At 42.1% G+C, this 25,247-nt stretch overlaps 1 protein-coding gene across 1 annotated transcript in view; it reads right to left on the bottom strand.

The window, feature by feature from the left end:
- FER1L6 (fer-1 like family member 6) overlaps positions 1-25,247 on the bottom strand; it is a 213,514-nt gene that overhangs the window by 95,856 nt on the left and 92,411 nt on the right. Inside the window, exons 13-17 of the mRNA XM_005564037.5 lie at positions 19,851-20,031; positions 13,547-13,667; positions 10,677-10,777; positions 5,633-5,723; positions 1,697-1,816 (exon numbers count right to left, since the gene is read on the bottom strand). Of these exons, the coding sequence (XP_005564094.3) occupies positions 1,697-1,816; positions 5,633-5,723; positions 10,677-10,777; positions 13,547-13,667; positions 19,851-20,031 (614 nt within the window). The remainder of the gene's footprint in view (positions 1-1,696; positions 1,817-5,632; positions 5,724-10,676; positions 10,778-13,546; positions 13,668-19,850; positions 20,032-25,247) is intronic.

The raw sequence follows: 25,247 nt of genomic DNA, 5'->3' as shown, positions 1-25,247 counted from the left end.
TTCTGCTATCCTGAAACAGTCCCTCTTCGACAAAACAAATGCTGTGACTGACACCATCTAGGCACTGAAACATCTATGCCATCAGGCAAATTAAGCGCAGTTTCCTAGAGAAGAGAAAGCCTTATTTAGGTCATGAATTAAAAGTGCATACAGCCGGGTGTGCTGGCTCACACCTGTAATCCCAGCACTTTGGGAGGCTGAGGTGGGTGGATCATGAGGTCAGGAGTTCGAGACCATCCTGGCCAATGTGGTGAAACCACGTCTCTACTAAAAATACAAAAATTAGCCAGGGGTAGTGGCACTCGCCTATAGTTTCAGCTACTCAGGAGGCTGAGGCAGAAGAATGGCTTGAACCCAGGAGGCGGAGGAGGTTGCAGTGAGCCAAGATCATGCCATTGCACTCCAGCCTGGGCAACAGAGTGAGACTCCATCTCAAAAAATAAAAAATAAAAAAAGTGCATACAAACCCACATGTCAAATTGCCCATATGAGAACATGCAAGTCGGACCTGTGATCTGGCGTCTTTGGTAGCCTACTTTTCTCCATCTGCAGGACAAACACTTTTGCACAACTTCCCATGGATTTTTTCCAGTCTTGTAATAATGATTTAGTTTTAAGCACTCCTCAGAGCCAGATAACATTTCCAGAATATTCAAATGAAACAACAAAAACAAAAATCTATGCATGTCTTTGAATGACTTTACTTACACTTGCTCTTAGGCAAGTATTTCTGCAAGGAACTGTATACCTATAATATGATTGCAAAATATTTTATTTCCATTTTAAGTGGTTATTCAGCAGGAACTCAGCTAAATTGCATAGGAAATTAGATTTTAAAGTTGAATTAATCAAGATAGAAAGAGTAGAATTCCATGCCAAGTGGCCCATTAGGTTGTAAATGTTTGAAATGCACATTTCTGAACAAACAAAACTCTCAACACAAAAAGAGGTATATTGTTATAAACAAGGCTTTGACATTCCTGGACTGGAAGCAGATGCTCTGTGTTTCCAATCCCTAGTGATCGGGTGTAACTAATCCCCGAAGAGGGCATCCCTTCTCTCTTCTGAGTGCTTATTCAAATTCCTATGTCTACTGACTGCTTGTCTCACCGAGTAATATGCCGCCAGGGAATGACTGATTTGCAATAAGAACTGCAATTTTCAAGAAAAACAGAAACAGTAAATCTCTCTCCCTGAAATCTTTCCACAAAAAAAACCCTGTTTTAGAAGTTTCTACACATTTGCAGGCTTCGAGAACGAATGTCAGTATCTGACAGATGCAAATATGAGGGCTCTTTTTAAACAGGTCATTCTAGAAGTCACCAGAAGACACTGTTTACAACTAACTTTAAAATGAGAAGCTGCCGTGCCCTTTACTGGGCACGAATTTAAATCCTTTTATAGTTGAAAACCTATCAAAGTTCCCGGTGCGTATGTTGACTTCACCCAAGCCCATTAGCAAATGTGCCTTTTACTTTGCTGAATGCTCAGGTTTTGTTTTTTAAAAAAATCAATAAAGCTGTACATTTTTGGTTTAATTTAAAAATCTCTTCTCTAAACTAGGAGTGCCTGCGCAGCCCACTAGGGCTGGGGAGAAAAACATTGATTCGTATTTCACCCGTACCAACCATTCAAACCTCCTTGGAAGACATTCAGTCTAACCTTCCAAATGAGGTTTGCCTTTAGAGTCAATTACCTCGTCAACAAGAAAGCGGATTTTTTCCACAAAGTTTTGGGCTTCGTGAATCATTTCATCAAGAGGTAACTTTTTCTTCTGCTGCTGAATGATCCCCTTGGCCTCCTTGCGCATTGCTTCCTAAAACAAGACAAGAGTCAGTGTAGGTCTTTCTAGAGATCTGGACAAGAAGAAGCATCCTGTTGCTGAAGAGGCCTGAAGGTCCTGGTGAGCTCCACACTGAGCCACTCACGTGGACTGTTCCAGGGTCTGCCACCGTGCACGCTGCCCCCTTAGTGGAAACTTCACAGGATTATGGAGGCAGTAATATCATCTCACCTCCGCTTGACAGATGAGAAGCTGAGGTCCAGAAAGGCCACAGGCTTATCAAGGTTACATGGCTTATTAACCAGCACCTGAATCTAAGTTGATATGGTTTGGCTGTGTCCCACCCAAATTTCATCTTGAACTGTAATTCCCATAATCCCCACATATCATGGGAGGGACCTGGTGGGAGGTAATTTAATCATGGAGGCATTTACCCTCATGCTGTTCTCGTGATAGTAAGGTTCTCATGATATCTGATGGTTTTATAAGAAGCTTTTCTCCCTTTTGCTTGGCACTTCTCTTGCCTGCCACCATGTAAGACATGATTTGCTCCTTCTTGCCTTCCACCATGACTGGCGGCCACCATGGCCTCCTAGCCATGTGGAACTGTGCGTCAATTAAACCTCTTCCCTTTATAATTACCCAGTCTTGGGTATGTCTTTATTAGCAGTGTGAGAACAGAGGCTTTCTGATATTTAACAACAACAACTACGATAATAGCAGCCTAAGGTGTACTGAGATGTTCCTCTGTGCCAGGCAATATTCTAACCACTGTATTAATCCTTTGTTACTCCTCATAACAGTCTTATGAAGTAGGTTCTATTAATTCCATTTTACAGCTGAGGAAGCAGTAATGCAGCTACTGAATGGCAGAGCCAGAGCTGACCCCCAGCTACATCCAGAGTCCAGTGCTTAACCACTGCACTCACCACCTCTTCCTGGAGGTATGGTGGCTGCTTTCAGACCAAGAAGACATCATATGAGAAATGCTGCCAGAAAGTTCAGTGTAAGTGGTTGGAAAACCCAAAAGTGTTTGATTCATTTGTTTAGCTCACATTTATGTGCTTAGGAAAAAAGTATTTACAGTGACTTCTAAGGCCCTGTGTGAGTTGGCCCTGCCACTGTCTGTTTCATCTTATAATATTCCTTCCTCGCTCACTGTGCCTCAGGCACACTGGTCCTCAGAAGCCCTAGAACATGACAAACTTTCTCCATCCTAAAGCTGGTGTATTAGTCTTTTCTCATGCTGCTAATAAAGACATACCCGAGACTGGGTAATTTATAAAGGAAAGAGGTTTAATGGAGAACTCACAGTTCTACATGGCTGGGGAGGCCTCATGGGGAAAATCATGGTGGAAGGCAAGGAGGAGCAAGTCACGCCTTACGTAGATGGCGGCAGGCAAAGAAAGAGAGCTTGTGCAGGGAAACTACCCTTTGTAAACCATCAGATCTCATGAGACTTATTCACTATCATGACAACAGCATGGGAAAGACCTGCCCCCATGATTCAATTACCTCCCAGCAGATCCCTCCCACAACATGTGAGAGTTCAAGATGAGATTTGGGTGGAGACACAGCCAAACCATATTAGCTGGTATGCTTGGTGTTTCCTCTTGCTCAGATGTTCTTCCTAGTCTCTACATGGCTGGTTTCTTCTCATCTTTAAGGCCTCAACTTAAATGTCACCACTGTATTATATACCCCCATGTTTTCCTGATCCCTGTGGCTTTTTAGAATTTCCTTTTGAATCACAATCTGTAATAATTTTTATGTATTTTCTGTTTACCTGTCTCTCTTCTATCTTAACCATTAATGTGTAAACTTCAGTAGGACAAGGACCTCCTCTGTCTTGTCCTTATTGTATGCTCAGTGTCTAACGAGTTTCTGGCACATAGGTGTTAAATAAATGTTTATGGAATGAATGAACTACTCAATCTAGAAATTCCTCAAGGACAAGCACCAAGTTCTTCTAGCTTTGTTCCCAGCATCTAGAGGAGTGTGTGGCACGTAGGAAGCCTCTGCTAATGTTGACTGGAAGAAATGCATACCTGTTATCTACCAGGCACTATGCTTGGAGCCCAGGTCTGGGACAGAGAGAAGAAATAATGCTTCATTTCCCCAAGACATTGACAGGTTGGTGAGGTGAAAACAATACATGCACATAATTAAAATGCATGAAGCACTGTGGTACTAGACAGGGGCAAAGCTGGTTACCTGGAGAGTATGACATTTGAGCTGAATTTTAAAATGTGAATAGAATTCATCAGAGAGTAAGAAGACAGAGGGAACAGTTACATGTGAATATACATAATCATCGAGGATTCAAAATTGTCAGAGCATAGATACATGGGAACAAACTAAAGAGGGATAAGACTGGGATGCTAGGTTGGGGCCAGACATTAAACAGCCCAATATATCATGCAAAAGGGATTTAGACTTTATCCTATGAATGATTGAGAGAATCCAATGATTTTTTTGAATAATGATCTAATCAGGCTTGTGTTTTAGAAAGATCATGCTGGTTGTGGTATGGAAGATGGATTAGAGGAAGACTTTTGCAATACTCTAGAACAGAGATGCTAAGAAACTCAGTTTAGGCAGTGATTGTGAAGATGAAGAAGTGGAGTTCATTCCAGAGTCACTAAGAGGCAGAATCTACAGGACCTAGTATTCAAATGGCTACTTAAGGTGAGAGACAAAGAGCCAATGTTGAAGCTTAGCCCTCTTGTTTGAGCAGTCAGTCTAGCTGGTGGTACCAATGCAGGATGTTGAACAAGTTGAGATAAGGTGATGGGCTCAGTAGGATACACAGAGTTTGGGGTGATATAAGCATGGAGATGCCCACTAGGAGGCTGGAAATGCAGGTCTAGAGATGAGGAGGGAGACCTAGGCCACTAAAAAAGATATTGAAATAATCAGGCCAAGGGCTGTCAGACAATGTGAAGACAGAACTCTGCAGAAAACATGGAGCAGAGGGAAGCTGCAGAGATAGCACTTCAGCCAGAGGTGCTGAAAAAAGCCAGCATAGGAAGAAGGTCTTATTGATGGTGGGAATCTAGCCTCCCTGAAATGTTCCAGAGGACAGAAAAGCAGCATTCTGGGAAGAAGGATGGATGAGGAGTTAGGAGACCTGGGTTTTAGTTTTTGGACTACAGTTAACTAGCTGTGATCTTTAGAAAAAGTCATTTAATCTCTCTGAGCCCCACTCATACTTTAAAATGTCCCTGAGAAGTCAAGCACTGAGTAATCTTTCTTTGCAGAATTATCCTGGCCTCACATGAAATGTCCCTTGGTGCCCTTGCTGGAACTGACATTTCCAATTGAGATAATCCAGGGCCTGACTTGGTCTGGCAATTCTAGTCACCAGTCATTAAAGAAGAACTGGGCAACTATTAGGCACCTAGTACATGCAGGTTCCCAGGACACAGAGGGGTATCAACTCCTGACCTGTTCTCAAGAAGCGCTTACAAATTTTAACACAATTCTCAATAGGAAGAACCTGAAGTCAAGGAGCACAGTTATTTCTTTTGATCTCTTGGCTTGTGGGGCACAGGGCCAAGCAAGTCTACTGCCTTTAACAAAATATGAAGGTCAAGAAAATGAGCTAGAGGGCACCTATTCTCCATCAGAATAGAAAGTAGGACCAGTGGGCTTCTAGTTCATCCTTATAAACCTTCAATAAATGTTCATTTCTTTCCAGCTTAACAAATGTTCCCTTCTCACTCTTGTCTCTGCATCCCAAAAATGTATGACCTTTAAACCTTATCCTCATTTGGTCTGTGAACTATGCCTCATCCGTGAGGTTTATTTTTAACTCTGTCCACAAAGTATAAATATATTTTCACATACCAGCTCCTGCCAACAGAGCGTAAGTCGCTTCTTATCTAAAGTGGTTTGGTTCAACATCTTGGGCTTTTTTTCTGCTTCAGAGATAAAGGCACTGTAAGAAAAGAATAACAATTTTGAAACCTACTTAGTGAAAATCCATTTATATAATTCTAGAGGTTTGCAAATATCATTTCTGCAATACATTGGAAAGCTTTTGAAGCCATAAAACCAGTATTTTTTTAATTTAGGATTAAGCCACAATGTATTAACTTTTCCAAGAGACAAAATGAGAACTGGAAATGATGCCCAGACCCAACATTAGTTTTGGGGAACAGGTGTTTTTTCCACTTACTTTCAGTACAATCCATTGTGATTGCTATAAAAATTCATAACAAAACCCACAAAATGCTGTTTTTCTTCATCTTACAAATTTAACACACACCAAAAGTTTCCTGAAAAGTTGTATGTAAAACAAATATTTTAGATTCAATACTTAGATGTATCCCTACCATTTATTTATTTATTTTTATTTTTTTTTAAATTTATTATTATTATACTTTAAGTTGTAGGGTACATGTGCATAACGTGCAGGTTTGTTACATATGTATACTTGTGCCATGTTGCTGTGCTGCACCCATCAACTCGTCATTTACATCAGGTATAACTCCCAATGCAATCCCTCCCCCCTCCCCCCTCCCCATGATAGGCCCCGGTGTGTGATGTTCCCCTTCCTGAGTCCAAGTGATCTCATTGTTCAGTTCCCACCTATGAGTGAGAACATGCGGTGTTTGGTTTTCTGTTCTTGTGATAGTTTGCTAAGAATGATAGATTCCAGCTGCATCCAAGTCCCTACAAAGGACTCAAACTCATCCTTTTTTATGGCTGCATAGTATTCCATGGTGTATATGTGCCACATTTTCTTAATCCAATCTGTCACTGATGGACATTTGGGTTGATTCCAAGTCTTTGCTATTGTGAATAGTGCCGCAATAAACATACGTGTGCATGTGTCTTTATAGCAGCATAATTTATAATCCTTTGGGTATATACCCAGTAATGGGATGGCTGGGTCATATGGTACATCTAGTTCTAGATCCTTGAGGAATCGCCATACTGTTTTCCATAATGGTTGAACTAGTTTACAATCCCACCAACAGTGTAAAAGTGTTCCTATTTCTCCACATCCTCTCCAGCACCTGTTGTTTCCTGACTTTTTAATGATTGCCATTCTAACTGGTGTGAGATGGTATCTCATTGTGGTTTTGATTTGCATTTCTCTGATGGCCAGTGATGATGAGCATTTTTTCATGTGTCTGTTGGCTGTATGAATGTCTTCTTTTGAGAAATGTCTGTTCATATCCTTTGCCCACTTTTTGATGGGGTTCTACCATTTAAAAACAATAGGAAAGACTGAGTAGTAACATTTTTTGGAGATGAAGTTAAACATGTATTCAAAAGAAAAATAGTAAAGATTGTGAATGCAATTCAAGAAGAAAAATGTAAATGGACTAAACGCTTGGGGAAATAAGATATTTTCCTTACTAGTGATAACTTAAATGTAAATTAAAATCAATACCATTTTACCTATAAAAATGAATAATATTCAAGGTTGGTGAAGATGTTGGGAGATAGTTACTCTTCTACTTTATTGAAGGTGGGTGTAGATTCTTACAGTGTTTTAGAGGCTACTTGATAGCACCTATCAAAATTTAAATTTGATTCAAAATTAAAGTAAATTATGATAGAATTCTTACCCTTAAGATTATGTTTACACAATCATATGTATTGTAGCACTGTTCATAGTAGCAAAATAAGTGGGAACAACTTAAATGTCATTAGGGACTAGTTAAATATATCATGGCACATAAAAGCAATTGAATATTCAGGATATCTATTATGTGCACCTGTAGAAAGATGCCTGTGATATTTTGCTGAATGAAAAGGCAACCTGCTGAGCAAATGTGTGATATCATTTGTGAAGAAATGTGTTATTTTATGAGTGTGTACATGAGGATGCATGTTTCCAAATGCACAGAAAAAAGTCCAGGAGGACAAATCAAACTCTTCTCACTGGAGAGTAGGATTGGAGAGAGAATTGAGAAGAACTTTCATACTTGATATATTTGGTTTTTTTTAATGATGAGCATGATCATTTCAATGATGAGCACTTCTGATGAAAAAAATCAATTATAAAGGAAACAAAAAGGAAAACCTAAGATGCCACACCACCTAGGACAAGGTCCCATACCAGACTCTACCCACTGGTGGTTGGAAGTCTCACCAGAAATCCTCCTTGGACACACTAGTAACACTACCTTTTCTTTAAATTTTAAAAAGGAATAAAAAGGATTATATTTTGAAGAGGGAATCTTGTTGCCCCAATTCCTGCCTTTTCTTGTGGCAGAAGGAATTCCATGTCACTCTCCAGAATGGATCAGTGCAGGTAGACATGATCACTTCTGATCCCTTTCCTTTCCCCACAGGGAGAAATAATTTGTTTCCTCGTTAAAATTGGGGTAAATGACCATGGCACACGTTTCTGTTCATTCTTCATCTTTCAGACCCAGCCTGCCTGCTAGCTGTGAACACCCCCCTTACCTTCACGTGTCCCATGGTGAGTGCCCTGTCCCTGTGAGAGGCAAGGGCGAGATGGAGGGAGAAGCCCTGTTGAGCTGCTTGGCCATGAACAGGCTCAGGGAACAGGAAGCTTGCCTTGACCTCAGGTCCAAGCTGCTTTCTCAAATCCAGCTTTTCCAATTATAAAACATTTTGATCTCTGTCTTATTCTAATATTTTTTTCAGTTGGTTATAAACTTGAAAAAGGGTGAATGATTAACTGTCATCCCAAGTAATCCCCTAACATAGAGAAGTTATTGAGCTATTAATTTGCTCATAAACAGTTTCTAAAAGTATGCATTGTGAAGTTTTTTCAAATGCTTAAAGGGAATTGCAGGTGGCACTAAACAGCTCACAACAGCAGTAGCACTAATGTGTGTTTCTGTGTGTGTGTGTTTCTGTATGTGTGTGTATATATATCTTTTATAATGAAAAACAAGAAATAAAAACTATTTATTTGCTTTCCCTTTTTTTGTACAGTAAAAATTATTGAGTAGTTGAGAGATTGGGGAGGCAGAACTTAAAAAGCTGAACACCAGAATTTAGCTACTCCCTGCCTTTCATCAGATGAATCTCCACTCCCTTTCCATTAGTTCCATTGTTCCATTATGACAAGTTCTCATATTTGCTCAAATCTTAACCTAGTTAATTTCAAGGGTTAGTCCAAGTTGTTTCCTTAAAGTGTCAGCCGCCTCTAAGACGGCTCCAGCGAGTCCCACCTCCTTCAATTCATGTCACTGTGTAATCTCCTCCCTTTGAAGATGGGCTGGGCCTAGTGACTTGCTTCTAACAGAATAGTCAAGAGTGATGGGCTCTCACTTCCAAGACTAGGCATGGGAGACTCTGACTTCTGTCTTGCTGGGATGTTCTCTCCAACTCTTTGTGCTTGCTGGCTCGAATGAAGCCAGCTGCTCTGTCATGAGAGGCAGCTTAGAGAGGCTCACATGGCAAGGCAACAGCTAGTGAGAAATTGAAGTCCTCAGCCCAATGGCCCATGAAAAACTGAATTCTGCAAATGACCACATGAGTGATCTTGGAAGTGAATCCATCCCAGTGGAGCCTTAATATGACTGCAGTCAGGGAAGAGACTGACTGCAGTCATATTGCAGACTGACTGCAGGGAAGGACCCAGCTGAGCCACACCCGGCCCCCTGGCCCACAGAAACAGTGAGATAATAACTATGGTGTTAAGCCACTGAGTTTTGGGGAAATTTCTCAGTAAAAGATAATTAACTATATAGCCTATTTTTTTTATCTTTTATTATATTGTCTGACCTCTAGAATAAGGGTTACTAATTGGTACTCAATATGTTGTATAAAATTTTCATTAAATTGTGTTGGAACACAGAAAACAATTCCCTAAAATATGGTGCTTCATCATGCCGAGTGCTTTGAAAATTGGAAGGCCTCAGCAATAAGCCTCAGAACCAGGGTTTCTCTCTGACCTTTTCCATGTCTCCCTGTCTCTCTGATCCTCTTTTCCGAGGCACCAGCAGAGACTCTTTACATTTTCCTCTCAGACTAAGAAAGCTTAAAAGTGATTGTCTTAAGACTCCCTCCCTAGAGATCTCATCAAATAACCAGGAAAGATCAACCAACAGAGAAGAGACTGGAATCATCACCTGCCCTGAAAGACTTTGCATCTGTTCTTCTAAGGACAGCTCCAAGAGATTACCTGGGGGACTTTGTATAAAAACTAAGACAACCTGTGTTCCTGTGCAGCTTCATCCCTCACCTTCCCCTAAGGTTGGCCTCCCATCTCCCTGGTCCATTCATTCTTCCTAATGATTTACTGTCCCTCAAAAGAAATGTCTAGATTCTCCATCTCCCCCATCCCGTCTAAAAAAGGATATATAAGCTTCTGTACTGCACTGGGTAATTGAGTAATCACTCTGTGGTTCTCCCCTGTGCACGTTAATACATTTGCATGCCTTTTCTCCTATTAATCTACTTTTTGTCAGTTGATTTGCACTGAGCCTTCAGAGATGGGAGGGAAGGTTTTCCCTCAGCCCCTATAATAGTATATTTAGTATAATAGTTGATTTTCAGAGAGCCTTCAGAGAAGAGATGTTTTCCCTCAGCCCAACAACGGTATTTTATATATTAATAGCTTATGCTTCTAACCATCTAAGTGTCACATGGTTGCTGAGTGTCTACCACATGCACAGCACCACGCTGGTACACTAACACTACTAGCATTTTTCTTGTTTCCTACAGAGTCTCTGTAGTAAGTCTTCCTTTGCTTTTTCCACCTTTGATTTATGTTTAAGTGTCGAGAAGCAGTAGTCAGTCCACAAGCACCAGTGAAATTACTGAACAAAATTAAGATGGATACAGCACTCTAAAACACCCATTTGAATGCATAGGAAATCGACTACTCTCTCAAGGTAATGAAAAGCTGAGTCCACAGAAGCTCAGCTCTGCCTATGCCGGCTGTCTCTCCCGGTACCTGCTCTGACTGATGAAGTCACTGAACACTGTTTTCATTTTCTCTTCAGGTGCCTCCTGTGAAATCTTGATCAAATCTCTCACTTCTTCTATACTTTCTTCCTGAAAACAAACCACAGAGGTGGAGAGATGAGGCGGTGGGAATGAGATTGGTAGTAGAGATACTAATTGTAACATACTAGAAAGAACAGCTAATTTTTTGTTTTGGAAATGAAGGAAGATTTATCTAGTTTTCTTGTACTTGAATTGGAAAATGCTACTGCATTCTAACTTTGAACCTTTCTTTTAATAAGTGGAATTGGTCCAGACACAAGTCTTCTCCCATACTGTTCAAACTCATTGTTTCTGTTATAGATCCATTCCCTAATGGGTACCATTTATTTAGAATCTACTCTCTGGGGAAACCTAATAATGTGGGAAATAGCTAACAATGTAGAGTAATTAGATATAATTACCCAAAACTTCAAAAGTAATGTTCAATTTTTTACATAGGGATATAATCATATTGAATAATCCCTGAAATTAAAGGGTTCCCTGTTCTTCTGATTACATGAGTTTTGGGCCACGTAATGGGACAGATTGTACATGGCAATGGCCCTATGCTTGTATACTTAATAATCACACTTTTCCTTTGGGACTAAATTCTAGAATTCTATTTAGTGACCTGGAGGAAAACGGCACCTAAGAGGAAGTATATGTGTTACTACGCCTTTGCTAGAATTTATGAAACTGTATTCTCTACCATATCTCAAAGTCTGGTGCCTGGGGACATATGTTCCCCCTCTTTACACCTTCACTATAAGAATAGGAAACATTGTGGCATAGTTAAGGATTTGGGCTCCAGAGTCAGATTGCCTTGGTTCAAATCCAGGCTCTATAACTTACAAGTGAATTAATCCATTTATGCCCAATTTCCTTATCTGTAGAATGAAATAATAACAGAACGCACCTACAACACTATAGGGGGTGTGAATATCCTCAAACAGCGCTGGTAGTTAGTAAACATTCAGTCATGTCTCTCATGGTAGTTAGCCATGATATGCCAAGCATGGCAGGGATGCCAACATTGATAAAGGAATTAGAAATGAATGTCACTATGGCCTCTAGGAAAAAAATTCTGATTTGCTTTGTCAAGACTCTTGGAGATAAATGTCAAGACTCTTGGAGAAAAATGTCAAGACTCTTGGAGATAAAGGATCTGTTTTGTCTGAAGGAGAAGACAGACCATCCTAACCAAGACAGTCTGGGACCTCCATGTGCTGTGACCCCAGACTAGGTCTCCTGAACACTCTCAGAGTTTATCTCCATGATGCCTGGAATCCCCATGGTCAGAGACAATACTTTGTTTTACAAATTTGGAGACAAGGATTATAAGGCAGATGGGACAGAGAAATTTGTTCTTGACTTAGCATAGGTTTTAGTGGAACAGGAGGGTCAAGACAAGGATGATCTGGTAAGGCATGTGGGACAGAGTAGTGGGAGCACGGGAGTAGGAGAGAAGAATTTATAAAGGGAAGGAGCAAGATATCAGAGAAACAGAGGTCCCAGCTTTCTCTCCCTCCTGGGGCTGAGGTGGGAAAACCTAGCATTGATTGGATATTGATTGGCACTGTTTACAGTATAAAATACTTTCAAACATTCAATTCCATGAATAATTATTTAGCCCCTATCAGGTGCCAGGCATTATGCTAAATGCCATAGAAACAGTGGCAAATAGTTATTGAACAAAGAAACACACAAATATATTGTAAAGTATAAGTGGTCCAAAGGAAAAGAACAGGGCGTTGGCCAGGCACGATGGCTTATGCCTAACACCCCAGCAATTTGGGAGGCCAAGGCAGGAGGATTGCTTAAGCCCAGGAATTCCAGACCAGCCTGGGTAACATAGTGAGATCCTGTCTCAAAAAAAAAAAAAAAAAAAAAAAAATCAGGCATGGTTGCATGCGTGCACCTGTAGTTCCAAATACTTGGGATGCTGAGGTGGGAGGATTGCCTAGGAGTTCCAGGCCATCCTGGGCAACACAGTGAGACTCCATCTCTACAAAATATTTAAAAAATTAGCCAGGGGTGGTAGGACATCCCTGTAGTCCCAGCTACATGGGAGACTGAGGCAGGAGGATTACTTGAGCCCAGAAGGGCAAGGCTGCAGTGAGCTGTGATTATGCCACTGCATTCCAGCCTGAGTGACAAAGCAAGACTGCCTTCTCAAAAACAAAACAAAACAAAACAAAACAGGGTTTTATGTAAGACGATAAGGGGGTAGAAGGTGTCACACTCTTCCCTGAGGAAGTCTGAAACTAAACGCTGGAATTTGGCTGGGTTACAAGAAGACTAGAGAGGGGAAAAGTAACAGAGGAAAAGGCATGGTGGTGGCTGGGAGGCTTAAAGGAATTTGGCTTTTTCAACATGTTCAAAGGAGACCAGTGTGGTTGGAACAAAGTAAGGGAGGAAGAACATAGGAAAGACGGGGCTGTAGAGGCAGGCAGGGTCTGATGTTGTAGGTAGTTGTCCACCGTGCCAGGGACTTAGGAATTTTTATTAGTTGAAGCCAGGATCTATCAATTTTGTGAGAAAGTTGTCAATTCCTGCCCTTCGGAGATTAGAAAAACAGCCCATATCTAGATCCTATAACAGCCAGAAGCAGGGCAGGGATTTGAACTTAGGTAGTTTGATTCAAGTCCAGGTATTTTATAAAATGTTATCTCATTCCCCTAGATACGCATGGTAGGATCCACATGCCCTCCAAATGCACCATCCCCCATTTGTTTGTATTTAAACTGAGGTTAACATCCTCTACTAGGTGGATTTTAAAAATCCCTTCCCCGACCAGCTTCCCAATCCTCTAATCCATCACCTGTCAGAGTCACCTACCAGGAAGTCTGCCATTTTCTCCAGCATGTTAGACCAGTGCAGCCTGAAGGTCTGGTCTCCCCAAGAGCTGATGAAGTAGACACAGGGCTTCTTAGCCTCAAATGGCAAATAGTTGTAATTCCTGTGAAAACAATTAGGTCTGGAAGTTAGCTGGTAATCAGTGTTTTCCAGGCAACCCCAGTCACACGTTTATGTTTTGTATGTTCTGGGCAGGACTCGGGAGGCATGGTAACAAAACTATCAAACTTTTAACACCATCCTTAGTCTATAATTGGGGACCTGTGAGCAATGAACAATGAACAGTTAGATGGCTACAATGGAGAGGTATTAACAGCCACCATCAGAACTGGAAGCAAGCTTAGAAACGATCACTAGAGGACAGGATTTTTTCAGGCAGGCCTTTTTCAAGAAGGATGGCCTTATTTTTATTTAATTAAGTAATTAATTTTTAAAAGGCAAGTTCTTGCTCCATCACCCAGGCTGGAGTGCAGGAGGAGGATGATTTTAAATGAGAAGGAAAATGGGAAGAAAAGTAACTTTTCCTTTCTGGTCACTATGTGCCAGGCATGTGTGAAAGTCAAGGTAACAGATGTATTCCACAGTGGTTGTACTAGTTTCATTCCCAACAGCAGTGTGGAAGTGTTCCCTTTTCACCGCATTCATGCCAACATCTATTGTTTTTTTATTTTTTAGTAATGGCCATTCTTGCAGGAGTAAGGTAGTTTTGCGCATTTTGAGTATTTTTGCATTTTGTGCGTTTTGAGCATCGTGGTTTTGATTTGCATTTGTGCATTTTGAGTGTTTGTGCATTTTGAGCATTGTGGTTTTGATTTGCACTTCCCTGATTATTAGTGATGCTGAGCATCTTTTCATATGTCTGTTGGCCATTTGCGTATCTTCCTCTGAGAATTGTCTATTCATGTCCTTAGCCCACTTTTTCATGAGACTGTTTTCTTCTTGATAATTTGAGTTCCTTGTAGATTCTAGATATTTGTCCTTTGTCACATGTATAGATTGTGAAGATTTTCTCCCACTCTGTGGGTTGTCTGTTTACTCTGCTGCCTGTACCTTTTGCTGTGCAAAAGCTCCTTAGTTTAATTAAATCCCACCTATTTATCTTTGTTTTTGTTGCATTTTTTGGGGGGGGGTTCTTGGTCATAATATCTTTGCCTAAGCCAATGTCTAGAAGGGTTTTTCTGATGTTATCTTGTAGAATTTTTATAGTTTCAGGTCTTAAAGAACTAAAAGCAGAACTATCATTTGATTCAGCAATTCCACTACTGGGTATCTACCCAGAGGAAAATAAGTTATTATACAAAAAAGATACGTACATGCATGTTTATAGCAGCACAATTCACAACTGCAAAAATGTGGAACCAGCCCAACTGTCCATTAATCAACAAGTGGATAAAGAAACTGTGATGTGTGTGCATATATATGACGGAATACTACTCAGCCATAAAAAGGAATGAATTAATGGCATTTGCAGCAATCTGAATGTGATTGGAGACTATTATTCTAAGTGAAGTAACTCAGGAATGGAAAACCAAACATTGTATGCTCTCACTCATAAGTGGGAGCTAAGCTATGAGCTATGAGGATGCAAAGGCATTAGAAGGATACAATGGACTTTGGGGACTTGGAGGGGAAAGGGTGGGAGGAGAGTGAGGGATAAAAGACTACAAATTGGGTTCAGCGTATACTGCTTGGGTGATAAGCAGACCAAAATCTCACAAATCACCACTAAAGAATGTACTCATGTAACCAAATACCACCTGTTCCCCCAAAACCTATGGGAAAAAACATTTTTTTAAAAAAGAAAACAGATATAAATGCATTATATAAGCTGAAATTGCTAGAGAAATGTAAAAAGATAATCATACTATCAATGAGGGTAAAGGCTTTTGTCCCAAACTAAACTTCAGCATTTCATGGCTTGCCCATCTAACCACCTTTCCTTCCATCCACTTTTCCTTCCATCCTTCTTTTCTTCCACCCATCCGTCTGATATTTTGTGTTGTCAGGAACTAATGCCAATAATGTAGGTTACTTGCTTGGCTAAAAGGGACAAGAGGGATAGCAAAGTAGCTAAAAGGGGAAGCCGGGAAGCCAGAAGGAATATTTGAAGACGGCAGTTGGAAATGTGAGCATGCCGATGAGAGGCAGTTAACAGAGTGAGAGAGATGACAGAAAAGCAGCAGCTAATTTATATGTTTTAATCTCAAGAAGGAAGGGGATGGGTGTGGAGGTAGCTAAGTGGGTAGAAATATGGCAAAAAGTTGAAGAAACTCCCTGCCTAATGACAGCTATTTTTTTGACCAGGTTTTCCCCCAAACCCAGTGTAATTTTTTCTCAAATACCTGGGACTGTGTGAAGAGAACTGTGGAAAGCTAAAGTCCATGGGATGGGTGTGACAGGATGACACATGGAACAAGAAGCCTCTATAAAGTGGTAGGGGGGGAGAGAGACAGAGCGAGCGAGAGCGAGAGCGAGAGCGAGAGACCTTTGTTTCCATTCCAAAAAACTAAAGAGAACCTCAGCCTGAAAGAATGGATGATTGTTCTTTTTAGCTCTTCCACACAAATTTCCTCTGAAGGAGACAGTAAAATTAGTGAAGGTGTCCCATGGTCTGTTCTGCAGAAAACAGACTGGCAGGTGTTTACTCAGAAGAGAAGCCATGTAAGTTTTTGGAAGAAACTGGGTTTGTTATTACAGCAGGAGAACAAAAACAAGTTTAGAAACCAAACTGCTCTATTTTATCCCTTTAAAAATCATTGCACTAAGAATCCTGCAGATAAATAAATTCCCACCCCAAATTTTACTTTATCTCAAGGTTTCTTTGGTTTGGGTCATTTTGTGCTAATGATGTTCAACAAGGCCTTTGTCTCTTTGGTTCTCAGGACCTTCTAGTCTTAGTATGTTTACATGGACAAGGATACTGTGGCTTCTTAGGCAAACTGCAGGGCAGCTGGAGGGCAGCAGATGGGAAGGTGCTGTGCTGCTTGTGGAAAGAGGAGACTGTCAGTCTAAATGGCTGTGCTGATACAGGACCAGCCTTGTGACTTTGGGTCATCACATGATGACCTGCCATTGGATATCTTATTCTCCAGTCCCATTCCGGAGCTCCAGCCTAGTAAATTAGATGCATGTGAATGCATGTGCTTTGTAAAACTGGAAAGCCCAGAACAAATCCAAGGTGACATTTTAATGGGGGCAGCAAATAAATTGTGTGTGTTCAAATATATGTGCACATGCATGCATATATGTGTATATATGTATAGGGGTCTTTTATAGACATAGACTTTTCCAACTCAGCTGCTGCCTCCCTGGCTTGTCACTATATAGACAGAGCCTCAGTATGGTGACTGAAGAGTGTATAGAAAGCCCAACTGTACCAAAAAAATACCAGCATGACTTATTTTGGTTTCCTTAAGTCAGCAGGACAGCACTAATATGAGGTGCATCCAAGGATGCTTTGAAACCTCTCATCTCCTCCTAAATCCTTCCCTTGCCATCCTCCCCTGAAATCCCCACCAATAGTCATCAATGGCTAATCCATCAAGGTAGAGAATGTCTTCACTGCCTGGCCTCAGTGCAAAGATGCAGAGTACCTCTGAGTAGTCTCAGAACAGTCCCCCAGAACTGCAGAGCCAGCTGTTCACTCACTGATGGTCTCAGTTTTGAGAATAAAGTTAAAAGACAGAGGAATTTGGGGTTGTCTCTGGTGTTGTAAAGAATGACAGATAAACAGGTATGGCATTCAGGGACCCAAAAAAATACCCCAAAGAAGGTGATTCATGGAAGGCCCATGGAAGCACAAGGTTTAGAAAATTCAGGGAATGCTCAAAAACAAGAGGACAAACAGCTAAGACTATTTCAATGGACTCCATTCTGCTTTGTCCTAAATGCTTTCCCTCAATCCCTTAAGCACATTCTCATCCTTTAGGATGTTACTCTTTCTGTGCCTTTTCCCAACTCCTTACCTCCTCCTCAGTGGGATTACTCACCTGACTCTGTTCCCATAGTACTCTGTACCCAATCCAGTTATAGTAATTCCTTAACTTATTCAAAAACACTTATGAGCACAGAGATGAACAGATATGCGTGTGAAGAAGGCACAGTCCCTGGCCTCAACATGCTCCCAGTTTAACAGAGGAGAGAGACAGATAAAAACGTCTTCAATCAGTGCTTGGGGACGTAAGGACAGAAATCCAAATCAGACTGGGGATTCAGGGAAGGGAACCGGGCTTTGTCTCGAACCTAGCAGTTCTGAGGAGGGGGATTATTGCCAGGCATAAGGAAGAGTGCGTTCAAAGGTCCAGAAGCAGTACACAGCAGGACATATTGGGAAACTGCCAGGGGCACCGCAGTTTGGAATGGAAGAGTTTGTAGAGTGGCCAAAAATGAAGGTGGAGAAGTAGACTGGGATCAAATCCATAAGCTATGGCCTCTGGAATTAATCCTGAAAGCCACAGGTCATCAATGAGTGAGGTGAATCAGGGGAGTAAATGGTTCTCACAGTTTAGCGAAGGGCTTGAATAAGATCCAAGTCAGGTAGGAGGTGTTGTTGCTGTTGTTTTCTAGTAATTCAGGCTGAAGGTGCCAATGGCCAGAATTTTTAAATGACAATAGATTTGAGAAATACTTAAGAACTGTATTGACTGACTTCATCACTGAGCAGATGCAGGTAGGAAGGACAAGAGATCGGTTGACCTTTTTTTTTTTTTTTTTTTTTTTAGTGCAGTGGCACGATCTCCACTCACTGCAACCTCCGCCTCCCGAGTTCAAGCGATTCTCCTGCCTCAGCCTCCTGAGTAGCTGGGATTACAGGTAACTGCCACCACACCCTGCTAATTTTTTGTATTTTTAGTAGAGACGGGGTTTCACTATGTTGGCCAGGCTGGTCTTGAACTCCTGACCTCGCAATCCACCCACCTCGGCGTGAGCCACCTCACCCAACCAACAGTTGACAGTTTTCTTGCCTGTGGCTTGGAGGACTCAGAAGGGTGAGCTCGGTCTATGAGACAGGAAAATAGGGAAAGAAGAAAAGCTGTCTGTGAAGACAATGGGCCTGGTGAGTAATCTGGGACATCCAAGCAGAAGTGCTTAGATCTGCTGCTCAGGAAAGAGGGCTGTCTAGGAAGACAGATTTGGGAGTCCCTGTTATCCTGAGAGTGGTCACGGTTCAGTCCCCAGAGAATGTCCAGATTGAAAAGAGCAGAGGGACTGAGGAGCATAGAGATGTAGCCTTGTCGGGGCCATGCAACATCTTCATTCTCTTCGCATGCAAAATGTGGGAAGAAACATGCTATTATGAGAATCCAATAAGATCATACATATTTCAAGATCTGGCAATAAAAGACTCTTACTACACTATCCCTTCTCATTTGATCGGTGCTTGACACCACTTTCTTTTAAAAAATTCTATAATTTTACTTCTATTTGCAGGTTGAAAATTTGCATGGATTAAAGGAGATCAGTGAGAGTACGTGTAAGTGCCCCCAGCTGTTTTCGGAAATTATCTTTTCTGGTGCCTGACAATTGTTTTTTTTTTTTTTTTTGAGTCTTTCAGTTTGCAAATGACTGTGTCAAAAATAAGATAAGAAATGATGTATTCAATAATCCCATCAAATTGAATTTACATAATAGCACAGAACTCAGATGAATATAATAAGAGGGTTTGGATTGAAATTGTAAGTTCTGACCTTCCTACCTTATTTTGCTTCAGTTACAGAATAAAGGGTGCTTTAGATATGATCATCATCATCATCATTGCTCTGCCCTTAAATGAATTACCTAGGTGTGTTATCTGGAGGGTCGTCATGTTGCTAAAGATTCAGTTGAGTGGTACTTACCCTCTTGCTCCAATTTGCACCTTGTTCTCATAGCTGAGATTAAAAAATTATGTTTCTGGCTGGGCATGGTGGCTTATGCCTGTAATCCCAGCACTTCGAGAGGCCGAGGCGGGGTGATCATGAGATCAGGAGATCAAGACCATCCTGGTCAACATGGTGAAAACCCATCTCTACTAAAAACACAAAAATTAGCCAGGCATGGTGGTGTGTGCCTATAGTCCCAGCTATTCAGGAGGCTGAGGCAGGAGAATCACTTGGACCCAGGAGGCAAAGGTTGCAGTGAGCTGAGATGCGCCACTGCACTCCAGTCTGGTGACTAAGCAAGACTCCGTCTCAAAAAAAAAAAAAAAAATTCTGATTTTAGTGAAGAACTGAAGAAAACAGTCCTAGAAATTGGACAAAATCCCATACCAAAATCCTTGGCTGTTCACCCAGGCTATGTCTCCTACCTGTTCCCTTCCGTCACCAGTGGCTTCTCTGGGTGAGTGGTGGAGGCCATAGGAATGGGAACATCATGGGCCACATCCTCTTGTCCTTCGTGAAGCAGTGGAAGGAGGCCTTCTTCAGCTGATTCAGCTGACTTCTTACTCCCTTGATGGGACCCTCCATCAATCAGGTTTCCAAAATTACCTGCAGAGGCAGTAGCAAGAGGAAAGGGGTCAGGTGTTGGTAACCAGAATCAGTCTGCTTGGCATAAAGGATCCAAGCTCATGTTCTCCCACGGCAATAAGGTAAGCTGTCATTATGAAGGTAGAAAGAGCAATGATCAGACCAACAAGACTGACAATGACGATGAGCTATCAGTTCTATCCATCTTATTTTCTCTTTTGTAATAACTACACAAATGACAGATTAGAAAATACGATCAACTAAAAAGAGTCGCTAGAAATCACAAAACTGTTATAACCATTTAAACATTAGAGTGTATAACCTTGCAAAACTTTTAATAGAGATGTTGGTAAAGAATCATAGATATGTCATTTTGTAACTTGCCTTTTTCACTAAACAAAATATCATGAACACCTTTCCAAACCTGCTTCTTCTCTAAGAGAAGACTTCTTGTCTAAATCCCCAAAGACAAAATTATGTTTGAGAGAGAGAGAGAGAGAGAGAGAGAGAGAGAGAGAGAGAGAGAAGCAGAGTAGGGAGAGAGAGAAGGAAAACATTATTTTTTCCCCTACAAATAGGGCAGCTTTTGTGCCACAAATATCTTTGTATAGGAATAGATATTCCCTGCAGCCATATTGGTGTCATTGATCTTTCCATTTTATAATCTAATGTCAAATGCTTTAAAAGATTTAGATGAACATTTCTCTTTTGGAAGGAGCTGCAAAATTAGCCATATTACAGAGTTGGTTGACTGTTCAAGAAAGGTTCAGGATCAAAAGTCCACAATCACGTGGACCCCTTAACTTGGGAAGCCTTCCTAACTTCTCCTTCTCTAACCCCTGCCTCTCCTCTCCAGGCAGGCCAGGTATCACTATTCTGTCTCCCTGCAGTAGTCATTGGTGGTGCCCCACCCAGATGCTCTTTACCAGGAAGGAGCCCTCAAATCCCAGATACTGAGATCACTGCTAATAGCTTACAACAGCCACTTTCCATGGAGAACTGCCTTCCACTGATGGAGTCTGCCTCTCCACGGAAGATTATAAGGCCCCCTTCTTGTGCCTGAAGCCACTCACAGCTTGGTGTGGGGATGTAAAAGCCCAGCCCACTTGCCTCAAAATGGGGCCAAGTCTGTGATGCCACTCACTTGAGAGCACCTCACAGGATCGGGCTGTGGCTGGTCTCCCTGCCCTCAGAGACCTGCCCTATGCTCCATCACCCGCTTCTCCCGAGAGCATGCCACCCAAACCTCACATGTATGAGAATCTTCCCAAGTTTCGTTTCTGGGAACCTAACCTAAACAGGTCCCTAACATCACATCATATTCCCATCATTCCTCTACCATCTTGTTTTCAGATAATTTACTTAGATGTCTACAAATGTCTTGAGAATGAAAATAGTATCTTGCTAATTTTTGGGTCTCCACTGGTCATGGAACAAACGCAGGGAGGGTCTTGATTCGTATTTAGTGAATCAGTGACCTCAATGTGTTTCTATGTCCATAAGAGTCTTTCTCCCAGTTCATTCCAATACATTCTTTTCTTCCTTCTCCATTATTCTTACCTTAGGAATAATACTAAAATACCTGAGAGAGGCATAATAATATCCTAGAAAGAGAAGGAGACTTAGAGTTAGCAGGCCTTGTTTGAGTCCTCTTTTTAAAATTCACCAGCTATATAAGCTGAGGTGGTTATTCGACCTCTCTCGATATCCATTATGGCTGAAACCATTGAAATTGTTGTAAGTCAATCACGAAGGCAGAGCACGAGAGCAGAGAACTAGGATAATTAGATGGGGTTTTAATAGCACAACAGGGAAGAGAATTGAGACAACTGGGAAGAGTGTGGCTAAAGGGATGAACCATGTAGTCTGAGATGGACAGAGATGAAAGTGAAACAGAAGAAAGGGTTGGGTATCTTCATGAGTCAAAGGGAAGATATTATAGTAAGAGACAATGAGAAGAATGGAGGGCAGGGCCAGAGAATAGGCTACTGGAGAGAAGGCCAGAGCGGGGGACACTCCCATATGCAGCTCACTACCTCCCTGTGGAACCCAGTCAACTAAGGCAATTTACTGCCTATTGGCAAGTTCTTCCTTGGATAGACCCCAAGTCACCCCACTTTTCACATATGTCCATGTCTTCTTAGACCCATCCTAGAGCCCCACATCATAAGCCTCCTTCCTCTTCTCTGGTCCTTTGATGCTTAAAGCCAGCTTCCAGGTCTCTCTCAGTCCCCACCCAAACCTGTCTTCTCAGAGCTAACCCTCCTGGGTCCCTCTGCCCTCTCTATAAAGATACATGTTCCCAAAATGTATCTCTACTTTCTGGTCATGCAGACAGGAGATTCTTTGTGAGGTTTCCAGCTGTATGGCTTAAAAGGGCTGTATTTCATCTCTATTTTTTTCCTGCTCTGTTCAAAGAGAGCTTCCTGAATATAAATCATGACCTTCTATGATGGAATGCTCTTTCTGGGAATGGCTTTCCCAGTTGCACAATAGCCCAAGATTTGGGGAGTTACATAATAACATCTACTGTATGCATGGCACTTTGTATGCCTTAACTCCTTAAACTTTTGCAACAACTCTATGAGGAATTCATTTCACAAATGAAGAAACTGAGACTCAGAGACATTAAGTGAACTCTGGGTAATGGAACCAGGATTAGGAATCCAAGTATGTCTGAATCTAAACCTACAGTCTTAATCACTTTTGTGAAGTATGAAAATAAATGCAGAGAGAAGGTGGAGCAAGATAGCCAAATAGAACCCTGAAGTGATCACCCCCCACAGAAAGACCAAATTAAACAACTATTCATACAAAATAAGCACCTTCATAAGAACCAAAAATCAGGTGAGTGATTACAGTACCTGGTTTTAACATCATATTAAGGAAAGCAGCACTGAAGAAGGTAGGAAAAACAGTCTTGAATTGCCTATAGGCAATTCATTCCTCCCCATCCCCCAGCAGTGTGGAGAGAAATTTTCTCTCCAAATGGTGTGGAGAGAAAATCTGAGCACTTGGGGATGAAAAAAATGCAGTGATTGTGGAATTTTGTATTGGAACTCAGTGCTGCCTTGTCACAGTGGAAAGCAATACCAGGCAGAACCCAGCCATCGCCCCAGGAGGGAGCATCTAGACCAGACTTAGCCAGAAGCAAATCGTCCATCCTAAGTTCCAGCAAGCTTCGCCACTACAGGCTGAGGTGCTCTGCAGTCCTAAATAAACTTGAAAGGTAGTCTAGGCCACAAAGACTGCCATTTCTGGAAAAGTCCTGGTGCTATGCTGGGCTCAGAGACAGTAGACTTGGGGTGCACATGCCCTAGGTGAGACATAAGCTGGGGCAGCCAAGGAATTTTCACTCTTCTCCCAACACTTAGCAGCCCTGGGAGGGACTCCTTCCCTCTGCTTGAGGAAGGGAGTGAGGAGAATAAAGACAACCTTGTCTTGCAACTTGTATACCAGGTCAGCCACAGAATTAGCACCAGGCAGAGTTGTAAGATCCACATTTCAGACCCTAGCCCACAGATGACATTCTTTTTTTTTTTTTTTTTTTTGAGATAGAGTCTCACTCTGTGGTCCAGGCTGGAGTGTAGTGGCTTGATCTCAGCTGACTGTAACCTCTGCCTCCCAGGTTCAGGCAACTCTCCTGCCTCAGCCTCCCGAACAGCTGGGATTGCAGCCACACATCACCACACCTGGCTAATTTCTGACACCCAGCTATTTTTAGTAGAGACAGGGTTTCATCATGCTGGCCAGGCTGTTCTCAAACTCCTGACCTCAAGTGATCCACCTGCCTCGGCCCCCCAAAGTCCTGGGATTGCAGGCGTGAGCCACCATGCCCGGTCCCAAGATGACATTTCTAAACACACCTTGGAACAGAAGGGAACCCACTGCCTTGAAAGGAAGAAACCAGTCCTAGCAGAATTAATCATCTACAGACTCAAGAGCCCTTGGGCCTTGGATAATCAGCAATGGTAGCCAGGCAGTACCACCACAGTCCTTGGGTGAGGCTCAGCACCATGCTGACTTCAGGTGTGACCCAACACATTCCCAGCTGTGTTAGCTATGGGGAGAAACCCCTTCAGTTTGAGGAAAGGAGAGGAAAGTATAAAGGGGACTTTGTCTCACAGCTTGGATACCAGCTTGGCCACAATGAGGTAGAATACCAAGCAGGCTCTTGGGGCTCCTGATTTCAGGCCTTCACTCTCCTAGACAGCATTTCTGGACCTGCCTTGGGCCAGAGAGGAGCCCATTGTTGCAAAGGGAGAGAACTAAGCCTGGATTCATCATAAGCAGACTAAAGAGCCCTTGGGCCTTGAGTGAACATTGGTAATCACCAGGCAGTACTAGCTGTAGGACTAGGGTGGTGGTGGTCATGGGGAGAGACTCTGCTGCTTAAGGAAAGGAGAGAGAAGAGTGGAAAAATGTTGTCTTACAACTTGGATGCCAGCTCAGCCACAGTAGAATAGAAAACCAGGTAGATTTCTAAGGTTTTAGATTCCAAGTCCTGGCTCCCAGATGACATCTCTGGACCCACCTGGGGCCAGGGGTGAACTCATTTCCCTGAAGGAAAGGACAGGCACCTGGCTGGATTAAGCACCTGCTGATGTACAGCCCTTGGTCCTTGAGTGAACACAGGCAATAGCCAGAGAGTGGTCACCGTGGGCCTTAGGCGAGACCCAGGGATGTGCTGGCTTTGGGTCTGAGCCAGCCCAGTCCCAGTGGTGGTAGCAACAGAAGTGCTTGTGTTACCCCTCCCCCAGCTCCAGGCAACTCAGTACAGAGACAGAGAGTTTCCCTCTTTTTCAGGGAAACTAAGAGAACAAGTGTCTCTGCCTATTAATCAAGAGAATTCTTTTGGATCTTACCCAAGATCACCAGGGCAGTACCTCTACAACTCTGCAAGAGCCACGGTGTTACTAGGCTTGGAGTTTCCCCTAATTCAGATGCAACTGCAGTAACCAAAGAATTAGATCACAACTCCCAAGTCCCTTCAAATATCTAGAAAGCCCTCCTAAGAAGGATGGGTGCAAACAAGCCCAAACTACAAACACTACAATAAATACCTAACTCTTCAATGCCTAGACACCAAATAATATCCACAAGCATCAAGACCACCCAGAAAAACATGAGCTCACCAGGCAAACTAAATAAGGTACTTGTGACCAATCCCAGAGCAGCAGGGATATGTGAGCTTTCAGAGAAATCAAATAGCTGTATAGAGGAAACTCGATAAAATT

The sequence above is a fragment of the Macaca fascicularis genome, chromosome 8 (assembly GCF_037993035.2).
Source record: "Macaca fascicularis isolate 582-1 chromosome 8, T2T-MFA8v1.1".
NCBI lineage: Eukaryota > Metazoa > Chordata > Mammalia > Primates > Cercopithecidae > Macaca > Macaca fascicularis.
Note: the sequence above shows the minus strand (reverse complement) of the source record. Positions and strands in the feature narration are given on the sequence as shown.